The sequence below is a fragment of the Hyalella azteca genome, unplaced genomic scaffold (genome assembly GCF_000764305.2).
Source record: "Hyalella azteca isolate HAZT.00-mixed unplaced genomic scaffold, Hazt_2.0.2 contig16872, whole genome shotgun sequence".
In the NCBI taxonomy this organism is placed as follows: domain Eukaryota; kingdom Metazoa; phylum Arthropoda; class Malacostraca; order Amphipoda; family Hyalellidae; genus Hyalella; species Hyalella azteca.
This window is the reverse complement of record NW_025946679.1, coordinates 246,416-260,448: the sequence shown is the minus strand read 5'-3', so window position 1 is coordinate 260,448 and position 14,033 is coordinate 246,416. Positions and strand designations below refer to the sequence as shown.

Below are 14,033 nucleotides of genomic sequence, written 5' to 3'. Positions count from 1 at the left end.
CAAAATTTGTTTGCGCTATCGTTTCAGCGAAGCCAAAATGCTATCAGCCGGGAACACACCAAGCGATTGGCAATTTTAAAAACATGTGAATTCCAGGGATTAACACATTTTTGAGCTGTACATTTTTCGTCTAAATAGCTTAAAAAACATTTTTCTGAGACACTCGCGTCTTCATTTTACATTAATTCGAATCACACTTGATGAGTAAAATTGTTTTTGAATTATTAGTAGGCTAGGAGTAAACTTTAGCCGTGTTTGGTCAATCACTAACTGAAACCTTGACTTTAGTTATTCTAGTTTAGCAGTTTAGTTTAGATAATACTAAAATTTAGTTGCAAAATTTAGTTTAGATAATACTAAAAATTCTTTATGACGTATTCCCTTTTAAATGTTTATGTCATGACAGGTTCTTTGCAGAAAAATTTTAAACTCTGTCATGGCATGTCATTTGGCGTACATTCTAAGCCAATGAACTGAAGACTTTTCGTTTTTAAACAATTTTTTGTTAAATAGCCTTGCATATTTGACACCGACAGAATGAAGCAAAAGAGTGAAAACTGCGTCTTTTTAATTATGGCTGTCAACAATGTTGAATTTGGAGTAATTTTGTCGGCCCCAAACTAAAAAAATAACTCGTTAATGTCTTTATTTCAAATAGAAGCAAGATGCTGCAGTACAAATATCCCAAAAGTGAGAGTTTTTTTTAGAAATTAATATCCTGAGAATACCCAGATGCACTTAGACTGCAGCTGCGCGAGATGCCGAATGCAGAAGCAGTATCGGGCGATGCCCACCCATCAGTTCCCTCGGACATGAGATCGTACGATGATCACACCATGGGCACGTGCTTGATGATGTCTGTGATGCATCCCACACTACTGAGACGTGGTGACTGCGTGATGTATGTAATAAAACAGACGGCATTATCACACGTATCAACTGCTTCATTGGGAATAAGAATCTTAATTATATTGCCCAAAGCAGATCGCATATCATCTCGAGTCCTCTCCTGAAACTGCTAATTCTTCCGTCAGAAGAAAAGCTATTCAAGGAGCAGGGATAAGGATTTTGGACTTGAGTGTCATCGCAATAGATTACTTTAAGCCAGAAACGGCTTCGGTCACTCAAAACTATACTTGTACAACATCCAGTTGTGCATTTGTATCAATGCCGCTATCAGTCGGAATTCTTGAAAAATGCCTACATCAATTTGAAGGTTATAAATATATGGCTATTTTGAAACTAAAAAACTTTTGTTTTGTGAAAATGTTCTATGAAAACTGGAAGTAAGGACTCAGCATCACTGTTGCTACTACTTTGGTTGATTAATTTGTGAACACGTTATTAACACAGTTTAAAGAACTAAAATTCATAAAGATCCATTAAATCGATTTTTCTGTTTGATAGTCAACTTTTTATTTTTAATATTACTAATAACTCTGTAGACTGTAATATTCTACAGAGAAAGTGACGCTAAACACCAACGGTCGGTTGCAACCGCGAAGCCTGTTTGCTGGCGCCATGCGCAGGTCAACCTTGACAATCCTGTTGCTAGGAAGCATTTATCTAAGCCAAAATTAGGACCAATCAGAAGACTGTTAATTTTACCCATGTATCTGTTCAGGCACTATCTCCGAGGCTCTCATTGAGTCACTGCAAACGTTTAGGTTTGTCTTAGTAACATTGCCAATGTCATGAAGGTATAGGCTATGTATAGTTTCTTCATGTTCTTCATGAAGCCTCTTAAATTCATTGGTTGCTGGGCTGGCTAATTTGCGCTGTCTACTACTAGAGTCCTGTTGTAAGTTAATTTATTTGATAAATTTCGCCAATTTTATAATTGAACATCGTGAATGAACTAACTGCTGCCAATTATTTACCTGAACTTCAAATTTCCGAGCAAAGCTTGCACCTGCTATGAAAATTTGTCCATAAGGATAGCTGTGCAATCGATGGGGTTAACTGCTTCAAAAATTAGTCGCCTGGAACTAGCGAAAAAAAAGGTTATTCCGCTATTTTTTCTAGCCAATAAAATTTTTATTCGGTAAATATTTGTGTAGATATTTGTATATAATTCTATAGTATATTCAGTTGAATATTATCATTTATTAGCTGAAGTTATTTATGAGAGATCTACAAGCCATTTTAGGAAGTTTTATTCAGCCGTTTTCAAACATCAGTAAACAGTGGTTGTTCATTTTTAGAAAAAAAACGAAGATAAGAGTGAGGAAATGCAATTTTTCTTCATTCGCCGTTTTTCTTTTACAACGGACAAACTCTTTGAAAATAACGGCTCTGCGGATGCCAACAATAACAAACGGTCCTGGTTTAATCTTGTAAACACGAAAGAAACAGAGCTCATTGGGTCGCCCGTAACGCGGCTAACGCCAAGGCCAAGCGTGAGTAAAAAGCGAGTGGCAAAATTGAAATGGCTGTCGAAGAATCTGTTAAATTATCATTACCTCCATTATATGAAGCAAGGAATTTTTGGGGAAGATTCAGGCATTTTGCTTCCATCACCGACTGGAGGCTCTGTTTTGTGCCAACTTCAAAACTATTAGAAGCAAGAAATTTGCTTCTAAAAAATCGGTAAGTAATAATTTTTTTCCTTATTAAATATGCCATATATATATATATGATAATTATGTTATTGTGCTACTTTTTATCTTCTAAATACAAGAGTATTTTAAAAATATCTGAAAAAGCATTTATTCATCCAGTTTTTTATTCCACTATTGGTGACATACTTAGTGATTACTGACACCATGACTGAGACAGACTATCACTATCAGTATGTTTTAAGCTATCAATCAATATACCTAATATATTAGTTTTAATAATTTTCTTATGTTATTAAAAAAAAATACATTGTTATATTATTGTCATGGCCGTGCCTTATTCATTATACCTTTCCATAAAAATATGCATTATGCAATTATTATATAATTAGATTAAAATTCCCAAAACTTTTTCCTGACAAATTTGTAAAAGAAAAATTGGATGAAAATAATTTTTTCCAGATCTTGGCTATGTGTGCAAGATATGAAAACTAATACTTTTTACTTGAATCATGAGGCTTCAACTTCAAAAGTATAGAATTTTTGTCAATTTATAATTTCAAAGCTGCAAAATCATATAATTTGCTTGACTAAAAGTTATCTTGCTTGTAAGTAGGGTAAACGCGGTATATTCCGACACTTTAAGGACGCATCGAAAAATGAAAAACTATAAAAAAAAACCGTATGCGTTACGTAAGTTCTGTTGCCTTCACATGACTCTCAAAACACTTCACTACGCGTCAGCAACGATGAAACGTCACAAAATGTTGCCATATTTATTAAAAAGCCTTTAGAATGGAAACCTACCAAATCCCTATATTCCATCATTTTGTGTGGCAACATCCGACACGTGGTGAGTCGTATTGCGTCAGCGCTTCAAATTTAACTGATTAGTTTACTTCTTTGCAGTCATATTAAGAGACAAATCTTTAACAAACTAATACTTTGTATAATTTTAATTGTTGAGTGAAAGCTGCGCCTGCAGCCTTGCTGGCACGCAACATTTCCAAGTGAGTTAGCCTACCTTATAGAAACTTAGCATACCCATACGTGTTTTAAGCCTATAAGAAGTTCATTTTTTTGCCTGAATAATGTTGTATCGAAAAACTGGTGTAGGTGTATCGGGAATAATATATGAACAGTCAATATTAGAATTCCATCCTGATGGACGGACATGACTAGCACAATAGCGCCTTTATTTCCATAAATGAGAAAATGCGCTAAAAAGATCTAAAAAAGTATTTATTTATCTATAATCTAGTTTTTTTATTCTGGTATTAGTGACACTGTGAGTGTGACACACTAACAGAATGTTTTAAGCAGCCAATCAATATTATATATTAGTTTTATTAATTTTGCTGCTGATATTAAAATAAAAATAATACCTACACCATTATATTATTGTCATGGTCATGCCTTATTCATTATACCTTTCCATAATAATAGGCATTATGTAATTATTTTACAGTTAGATTAAAATTACCAAAACCTTTTGCTGACAAATTTCTAATTAGATGAAAATAATTTTTTTAGAATTTGGCTATTTGCAAAATTGCATAATAGGAAAACTAATACTTTTGACTTGAATCATGATGCTTCAAAATCATATAATTTTGGCAAATTTAAAATTTCAAAACTCCAAAGTCATATAATTTGTATGACTGAAAATTATATAGCTTGTAAGTATGCATATTTTTATAGGAAAATTAAAACTTTTATGGTTAAGATTATATTGAAAACTTGATGAAATAAACTGATTTATCTATGAAATGACAATTTTTTCCTCTATCTGACTTTGTAACTGCAAGATCCAAATAGTAAGATCCTATTTTCCAATTTGATAATATTGCATTGATTTAAAAAAATAAAAAATGACTGAAAAACATATAATGACTGATTACTCTTCAGTTTGCCAATAAAGAACCTACTTACTATTACTGAGTTGTGTGGTCAGTAATTTTATCTAGTAACTGCCAGCATGCCATACTAATGCTAACTTTTTGGACAGAATTTTTGGAAATCACAGTTAAAATCTATTGTTTTATGGGTGATGTTCAGAAAGCTGAAGCAAAAATGAGCTGATTTTTTCTCTCATTTTTTTATGAAATAAATTGTGCACAGGCCATTTAAAATGGGTAAAGTTGACCATAAGCAAAGATTTTTTTTGTGCCTCTTTCTGGTGGTTGCTTCTGCCTGATTTTCCAAAACAAGCCTGCACCAAAAACAATATATTTTATTTTATAAAAAATTATGCACATTTCTCCAGCAAGATCAGTAATACTTCATAGTTATCATATGGTGACTGAACTATACTATAATACTGAAATAATTGTTATTCCCACTAATAAATAGTTTACATTGGCAAGAACAGTATTTGCTAAATGGCAACTTTCGTGTAATTTATGGTGAGATATTGCAAAGCCTAGAGGTGAAAAATTGTTTTTGAGAGTTACTCTTCAAATAATTGTAGTAAAAATATTCTATTTTAATTGATTCATTCTGGGTATATTACTTCACTCTCAGCAATTGATAATGGTTATATCATTGTTTTCATTTCCAATTGCTAAATTCTGATGAACTTACTACATTCAAGTGCTAATTAATCATGAAATATTTCTCATCTGTTTCAGTCCTTCCAAAAACATTGAGTCTGCTAAACTTCGCTATGCCAGCAAGCTATACAAATCGTCATTTCACCCTGACTCAGGCGAACTTCAGTATCTGGTTGGGCGCATGAGCTTCTAGGTACCTGAAGGTACACTGTTAGAAAAATTACCGTTAACGGTATTATACCGGCATTTCAGTGGCCGGTCGGCACGTGAAAAAAAGACCGTTTTGCCGTTTTTACTCTAATTTAACACTAGAAATCCGTAAAACATCTGATAAAACGGTGAAACAGTTTATTTTCACGGGGCGACCGGCCACTAGAACGCCAGTGGGACCGTTTTTTCACCGTTTTTTCTAACAGTGTATGCTGCTTACTGGGGCAATGCTTGCCTTCTACAGGTGACTAACAATCTAACCTGTTCCAAGTACATGTTTTAAACTTGCTTTTCTTGTTAAACCACTTTTCTTGTATGATGATGCAGAAAGCTTCTAAAAGCTCGCATTAATTTTAATATGAATATGTATGATTTTTTCATCAGGATCTGATAATAATGCTCTTGTGGGCAATGACAAACTTAGAACATGGAAGATGCCTATAAAATTGAAATTGAAAATGTCTTCATACTTGGAGGAAAAGGAGAAGCTCTGATAGAAAATTTTATTGTCACTTTCTCTATCAAAGGTCATAAAAAACACAGGATAACTTACATTTTAATTCCAGGTCAACACCAGCAGTAGTATTCTGGCAGTGGGTAAACCAGAATTATTTCATTATTTATTCATTATATTATTTAATTATATTATTATTAAATATATTAATTATATTAATTATTAATATATATTAATTATTCATTATATTATTTTAGAATTATTAATTATTTATTTCAATGCGCTTGTGAATTATACAAACCGCAATGCTGCCTCAGACATCAGTACCACTCAGCTTGGTCTTGCCTACACTAGTGCAACAACTGCAGCACTAACAACAGCACTTGGCTTGAAAAAATTTTTTGGTTCATTCAAAAAAATTTTTTTACTTCAGGTAGGACATAGGTCTTCAATTTTAACAAAGATCATTTGCTTAGAACATTATGTTACCTTTTAGGGGGAAGTTTTCATCAGTTTTTTAGGGATTTTTTTTCAAAATTTGCTTGCCTTCAAATCACTTAGGAGTCTTCTCCTAAATATTATCAATTAGACATGAGACTGCAGTTGCTAGATTTTTTATGTATTAATGAAATACTCTCACTAAGACATGTCACAAAATACACTATATTTCTAAAAAAAAACATTTGTAGTTTTGCTGCATTACCATGTCACTTCAAAACCCCTAGCATGCAAGTACAATCAACAAGTATGAATAGAATTCATGTATAGCAGATATTAAAACCTATACCGTAATAACGAAATGAAAGACAGTTGGAGAAGTAGTCATTTGGTTGATTTGTCTTGTATTTTAGGCTTTTCAAAATACAGATGGGGCTATTTTATTCCAAGGTAATTGAAAATTAAAACAATCAAATTATCATAAAGTTGTATAGATTTATTGTTAATTTGAGTCATCAGATACACAGTTGCCTGCATGGTATTCATATAATTTCTATGATGCAAAAAGTTCTGTAATATTAACAGGTCTCATTAATTTCAGCGATTTGTGCCGTTCATAGCAATGGCGGCAGCCAACATGGTCAACATACCGTTGATGCGACAGAATGAACTCATTTCTGGTGTTGCCTTGGTGGATGAAAATGGCAACCACGTTGGATACTCCAAGGTGAATATTTACTAAAATTTCAGTTATATTTCTACTCATTATTTATATTTTTATCCATTTGCATGTATTTAAACTTAATTAAATGGGATTGCTGATACTTATTATGCCAGCGACCTCTTATCGCATGCCATTCGACTTCTTATCGCACGCCATCGACCTCTTATCGCACGCCTTCAACCTCTTATCGCTCTTATCGCGCTTCATCGACCTCTTATCGCGCACCATTGACCTCTTAAAGCACGCCTTCAACCTCATATCGCATGCCACTGTCCTCTTATCGCACGCCATCGTCCTCTTATTTCAGGCACTAGCTAATTGATTGTTATTTTCACGTGACCAGCTTATCCTGCTCTGACGCGTGTAAATAACACCGCTTTCTCGTGAGTTACGTCGTCCTACCATGCCTCGTGCCCAGGTGGGCGCTGCTAAGGGCATTAGTGAGGTGATGGTGTTGCGTGTGGTGATGGCATGAGGTCCTTAACGTAAAGTTTACACGCATTACCGTGCCCAGGTGCTGCTAAGGGCACCAGTGAGGTGATGGTGTCGCGTATCGTGATGGCCGCGCCAGGGATGCTGTTGCTACCGCTGTTAATGCAACGTGTGGAGACGCTGCGGTGGTACAGTTACGGTGTTCCTGGGCACAATCCCAGTTCGACCTCCCCTGCAACACTACCAGCGGCGAGAAGCAAGCAACAGCATCGTGCATCAGGTGGCCCAAATGAGGGCGGATGAACGATAATCAGAGGCGGCGATCCATCGTGGCCTGGGACTGCTACGTCCCAAACAAGTACCAAGATACCATCGTGGCCTGGGACTGCTACGTCCCAAACAGGTACTAAGATAACAGGTAAACCAGCCCCTTCAGACGCTGCTGTGTGACGCCTATAGTGATAAACCAGAAATTTTTTAGAACCAGTTAATTTTTAATTTCCTAATTTTCTTAAGATTTAAACCAATTTCTTAAGTATGATAATGCTGGTATCCATGATATTTTACTGGTCTACTTATAGGACTCAAAAATGAACTTGAGGTAGAGTCTCAAAAACTCTCTGCTCTGCCACTATGGTCTTCAACTTGTTGCTTAAGGCAAATGACGTTGAAATAATGTTTAATCAACGTTTTTTTCAACGCTAAAACGATGTCACGTTTAAAAATGCTCGTTGTGTTATTCTTATAATTTTTTTGCATCGGTTCTTCAATAAGATAAATCGTTCTCATGTGAACAATATTCATTGTCTTGATTCAAATCTGTTCACTCATTACAATAATTCTTAATGATTGAAAATTTTTAAGAATAATTTTGCTCCTATGTGCAAGATTAATAAAATTGATGATGCACTTCTTACTTATAATTAATAATATGTAATTATAATTCATTATAATTATTGCATTTCCTCGACAGTTCCATTGAAGTTACGAGCCTCGAGAAGCTTGAGCCTGGCGCGTTTAAGGTATTGAGGGACTACCTTGGGTCTGAACGTCTTCCTCAGACCCTCTACTTCAACAAGGGTCTGTAAATCATAAGCCAGTGAGCTTAAGACCTCGGGGTCTGAACGCCTACCTCAGACCCTCTACTTCAACAAGGGTCTGTAAATCATAAGCGAGTGAGCTTAAGACCTCGGGGTCTGACTGCCTATCTCAGACCTTCTACTTCAACAAGGGTCTGTAAATCATAAGCGAGTGAGCTTAAGACCTCGGGGTCTGACTGCATATCTCAGACCCTTTACTTCCTTGAAGGTCAATAAATTAATTGAAATAACTAATCGCCAAGTTGTACTCAGAAATACAGCTTTATTTTTCTGAAATTCACAGAAAAAAAACTTCCTTTCAGGCTAAAATATGGCCATATTATGATATTTATGATATTTTTACATATTTAAATGGCCAAGATATTCTCTATTTCAGGATTTACTTCACCTTTGTTGGTAATATGGGTCATAAATTTAAATATAAGTCCATGCCAACGAATTTTCAACATTGATACCAGAATTATTGATGAACGCAGCAGAATCATTGGAATTTCTTTTTATTTTCTTATTTTCTCCCTTAAGCAAAGCATTAAATTCGTAATAATTTAGATCAAGTGAGTTCACATTATACATGTGAACTAATTATAGCGCAGCTATAATTAGTGAATTAGTGATTAGATTATATCGTGTAATATTTTTATATTTTTGTTGTTACGAAATTGAGACGTCATTCCGTATTACTGGTCCTCATTTAGCAGATTATGCGCGTTAAAACTTAAGTTTTAGCGCGATTATTTTTCTTTGACAAAGAAAAAGAGGAAAAGGAGCATCTGGCGTAAGCCTATGGGTATTTGTTCCATCCATGCAGAAATATTCTATCCGTTGCACAAATATAGTTGCACGTTTTGTATACTGTCACGACAATTGTTAATTTTTTATATTAGATTCAAACTTTTTTGTAGGTCTTTGATGAAATTCGTCTCAGTTATAAATTATTAGTAGTGAATAAGTAAAATTTTATGGCCTATTTTCAATGTATTTTTGAAAAACACTGAATTTGATCAGTGTTTTTCAATGACACTGTAGTTCCGCGATTCTGTCGCCACAAAGCGCGATTGCAACTGCTGTACTATGCAGTTTTTTTATTTTTAAATGACAAATAATTATTTTATTGTGTCCAATTTTTGGTTGTATTTTAATTTAGATAGATAACGTGATGTTGGTATCATGTATTGCTACGGTTATTGTTTGGATGGTGTTAAATTGCATAATATAATTTAGATTCGTTGTGCATTGTTATCAACTTATGCAATATGTTATGCATTGTTATGACTGCAACAGCAATATGACTGATTATATATTGAATCCATATTGAATCCAACATATATTGAATCCATCGTTGAATCCATAAATTCAAGATCAGCAATAAAGAAAACCATCATCGTTGAATCCTTCAGGGCAAGATAAACAATGAAAGGGATATGACTGTGCTGCTCTAGCCTATATATTACTACATTAGTTCGTCATCAGCACGTGTGATGTATAACGGAATTTTGCAATCTATGTTACGACAATTTTAAGAGCGTAATATTGCGTATCTCTTGTCACGTAAGTTAATAAAGTGAATGATTCTCGCACCGGGCGCTGCTTTAGTATGTGTAAAATTATCCTGTTTTGCAGAGCCGTAATCATAGCGTTGTCAGGGTTATTTTCAATGCTAGTTGCTATAGTAGATCTACGTTCCTTGAATCATAAATACGAAGTGGTGTAGTCTGCTGCTACGTGCACTAAGAAAGATGACTGGAACATATTGTTCAAATAGTGACACACTCTCTTACCCCTAGCGCGAGCAGCTAGCGGAAGTAGCACTGATAGAGGGGAGCGCAGCCGTGTACCACCAATTTTGTGCACCAATAAGCCTTGAATCCAACGCCTTGGATCTCTCAGACATCCACCAATCAGCCGTGCACCACTCGGCTTTGTCCTCCACCGGCCTTGACCACCACCTGCCGTGCACCACCAGGCCGCGGATCGAATATGACTTCCGGGCATCGTTAAATTACGTAATTTTACGTTCACCGCATCTGAGGTTAGGTTTCAGATAGCATAGTTCTGTTCCAAAATTTATCGTCCTTCGACAAGTGGCCGTTCGACCGAGGGCTGGTTCGACCCACGGCCTAGATACGGACGGCTTGAAGTGTTGAAGGCTACGTTCCGGAAGGCAGGAATCATGATGGTCCATTACATCCAGGGCAGTGGTGGTCTTCGGCAGGCAACCCCTGATAGAGGCCCTTTTGCTGAGATGCAATGGCTCAGGATGACCATTTAAGGGCAAAAGCTGCATTGCTGTTAGTACAAACTCTCACTAATTTCTCTGGGTGTAAATTTTCCATGAATTTATAGTCTATCATCTTTCCCAAAATCGACTAATGAACCCTTCAGTCGCCATTGAAAATAATTTAAATATTTGTTCATATAATTTAACTTAAGTTAAACCACGTATCTTTCCTACGTGAGCATTCCCAACAAGCTCCTTCTTAAGCTTTCCTGATTGTTGTACAAACAAAATTGTGCTGGTCTGGGGCCTGTGTTTTTAGTGCGTTCTTATTAGGTCTTTTTTTTTTGTATTTGTTGAGATAATCACACGAGAGATTTAGAATAGAATAGAATAGAAGTGTCGGCGTTGAAGAAATAGGCCCATGGCCTGTTGCCGATTCTTGAACTTTTCGTGACTTGATTCACAAGGGATCCGGCCTTTGGAACCCGATCTTTCCATAGCTGACGATTGATTGAGATAGCTGCTGGACTTATTGCATGCTCCGTAATTTGCTAGGCATTTTAAGACTGAACATATGCTCCTGCATAGCTTCGTCTAGTCTGTTCTTGAAGGCGTTCATACTCGGAGCGTCAACAATGCTATCAGGGAGGCTGTTCCACATGTCGGTGACTCGAAGCGAGAAGAAATGTTGTCGCATGGATGTGTTACAACGCTGTTTTTTTAGTTTTATCCGAGATTTAAATCATTTAAGATAAGGCCGTGTGCATTGGCCTAGACAATTTCAGAAGCCTTGACCTTGAAAGAATTGAAACTGATTCCCATCTCAAATTTTATTTCGAATCATTACTTTATTTTGTAGCAAGTTAAAGAGTTTCGAAGTTTATCAACAGTTATGGCATTTTTGTTTTGTGTTAGAGCTTTGTGTATCGTCTTTATCAATAAATCTTATGTAAAGTTAAGTCTTTATGTAAATCATATGCCTACAACTTTATGTTGCTTTATTTATATGTGGTAATCATCCGAATGAAATAAAGTTGTGCATTACAATTTCATTGCATTTCACCTAAAATAAGCTAAGGTAGATAAACAAGTAAAAAGTTAAATCTTTATGTAAATCATATCATTCATATGCCTACAACTTTATGTTGCTTTATTTATATGTGGTAATCATCCGAATGAAATAAAGTTGTGCATTACAATTTCATTGCATTTCACCTAAAATAAACTAAGGAAGGCATACAAGTAAATCATTCCTTGTCATCGCAATAAGAACTATACACGACCTCTGCTATACAGATCGTATCATTCATAAAGGCCTCGGAGCTAAATAATATACGTTTAAAAATTACTTTTTAAAGACAACACTTCTAAAGAATCCAGTGTTTCCAATGTTACAGATGTACAATGAATTTCTTATTTTATCATCGAATATTACAAAAATTAATTTTTCAATTTTTTAATATATAAAATTTTTTTCAAAATTATTTATTCTGTCAATTGATTCATGCATTGCCTCCAACTTTACGCAAGTGTGCAAAATTTCAGATCAATTGGATAAGTAGAAGTGTGTTAAATTTCGATTACAAGATTTGTAGCAGACAGACAAACAAGAAGTGAAGTTAAAGAGAAGTGTTGTAAAAAGCTACGAAATTTGTCTTGGAAATTTCTTTAACAATATTTACGTGTGGCTTCATAAAGCTGATGAAACTTGGCCATACTTTACAAATATTAATAGAAATTAATTTTTTATATGCAATTCCGTTATTGAAAGAAACGCAATTCCCTATTTCACATACGGAATTTAATTTTTAATTATAATTCATGACCGACGAAACTGTTACCAAATCATAACTCAAACTTTCACGATACCCCTCACAAAAAATACAACCTTGATAACGAATTCCGTAATAATATTTCAGTGCGGATTTCATTTCATTTCAAAAAAAGTCAAGAGATCGTAAGTTCATCAGCCAATCATTGACGGCCTTTCAAGCAAAATCCACCAATCATAGACATGAAAATATAGAGCGTAAGTACTTACGTTCACTTAATCAGAGACAAGAAAATAGAGCGTAAGTACTTACGTTCACTTAATCATAGACAAGAAAATAGAGCGTAAGTACTTACGTTCACTTAATCATAGACAAGAAAAGAGAGCGTAAGTACTTACGTTCACTTAGCGAGTTTTGAAAGTATGGCCCCTGGTCACTATTTCAGACGCATAGACGCCAAAATACCGTTGATGATTGTCGAGTAATGAACGTCGCATGTGTCGTGCTCTGAGATTGTTTATCCAATTGCTGATTATGTATGCACAATGCTTGTGCAGGGCCATATTGAAAATAAACATTAGTTGTACGTGGGTGGTAATTAGCAATCATTTATCATGGTAATGGTTACGTAAACCTTGGACAGCTGCTTCAATCAAAGTGGCTTCTTTGCAATACAACTATATAGATATAAATATTAGTTTGAGATGGCAGAATTTGTTTATTTATACGCGTGCGATTAACGACCAGAGAATTCGTTGATTTAAATTATCAAAGAGTCGGGCAATTCTTCAGACTTCAGATGACGTTGGTAGATCGAAAGGCATATATCAGGAAGTAGTTATTGTTTATTAACGACGTTTCGAATGTAATAAACATTCATTTTCAAGTTACAGAGAGCATTAAATATTGTAATTTTGATGGAAATAAGTACATAATATACGTAAATAGGATACTACAGTAAAATTTGAATCAGAAAATCTTTCAGAAAGAGATAGCAGGCGTCCAATCCGTAGAGACGATGAGGCTAGCCATCTTCGGTCGATTATGTCAGGGGACTGCTTGATGACAATGTCAATTATGTCAATTATGCTATGTCAATTATGCTATGTCAATTATGCTATGTCAATTATGCTTGATGACAATGCTGGTGGGTTCTTTCAGCACAAAGCGAGTTTCTAGGTTCTAGTTTTCATTTTTCAATCAAAAATTATGAATGTTGTAAACCACGTAAAACTGATTCGTCCTGGACATGAATTTTATGATTTTTCAATTTTTTTTCAACTGAAAGTGGAAGTTTACAAAAGCTCTAGAAAGTGGTGGAGGATTAAATAAAAATAAATGTGCACTCTGGTAGAAATTGTTCCTGAATGCAAGTTTTTATGATAATTCATAATATAACAAAAATTCTGAATTTTCAAAATCTCTCAAAGGCACAATTTCCACAGCTAAGATTTATTTCTGGCCAACTTCTCTGATTTCCCCATGCTTGATGCAAACAAACAGCATCTTGCATCAGCTGGCCCAAAGAAGGGCAAATAGACTGAACACGTCCAACGTTACATCCGGGACCAGAGG

At 35.1% G+C, this 14,033-nt stretch overlaps 1 protein-coding gene across 1 annotated transcript; it reads left to right on the top strand.

The window, feature by feature from the left end:
* The first annotated feature begins 758 nt into the window (after positions 1-758).
* LOC108678802 (sideroflexin-2-like) lies at positions 759-10,333 on the top strand. The gene is given in 10 exon segments (XM_047885076.1): positions 759-901; positions 5,189-5,313; positions 5,528-5,564; positions 5,887-5,927; positions 6,047-6,207; positions 6,814-6,939; positions 7,355-7,381; positions 7,474-7,605; positions 7,749-7,771; positions 8,342-10,333. Coding segments are annotated over 10 exon segments (930 nt in total). The 3' UTR covers positions 8,457-10,333.
* The last annotated feature ends 3,700 nt before the right edge of the window (positions 10,334-14,033 follow it).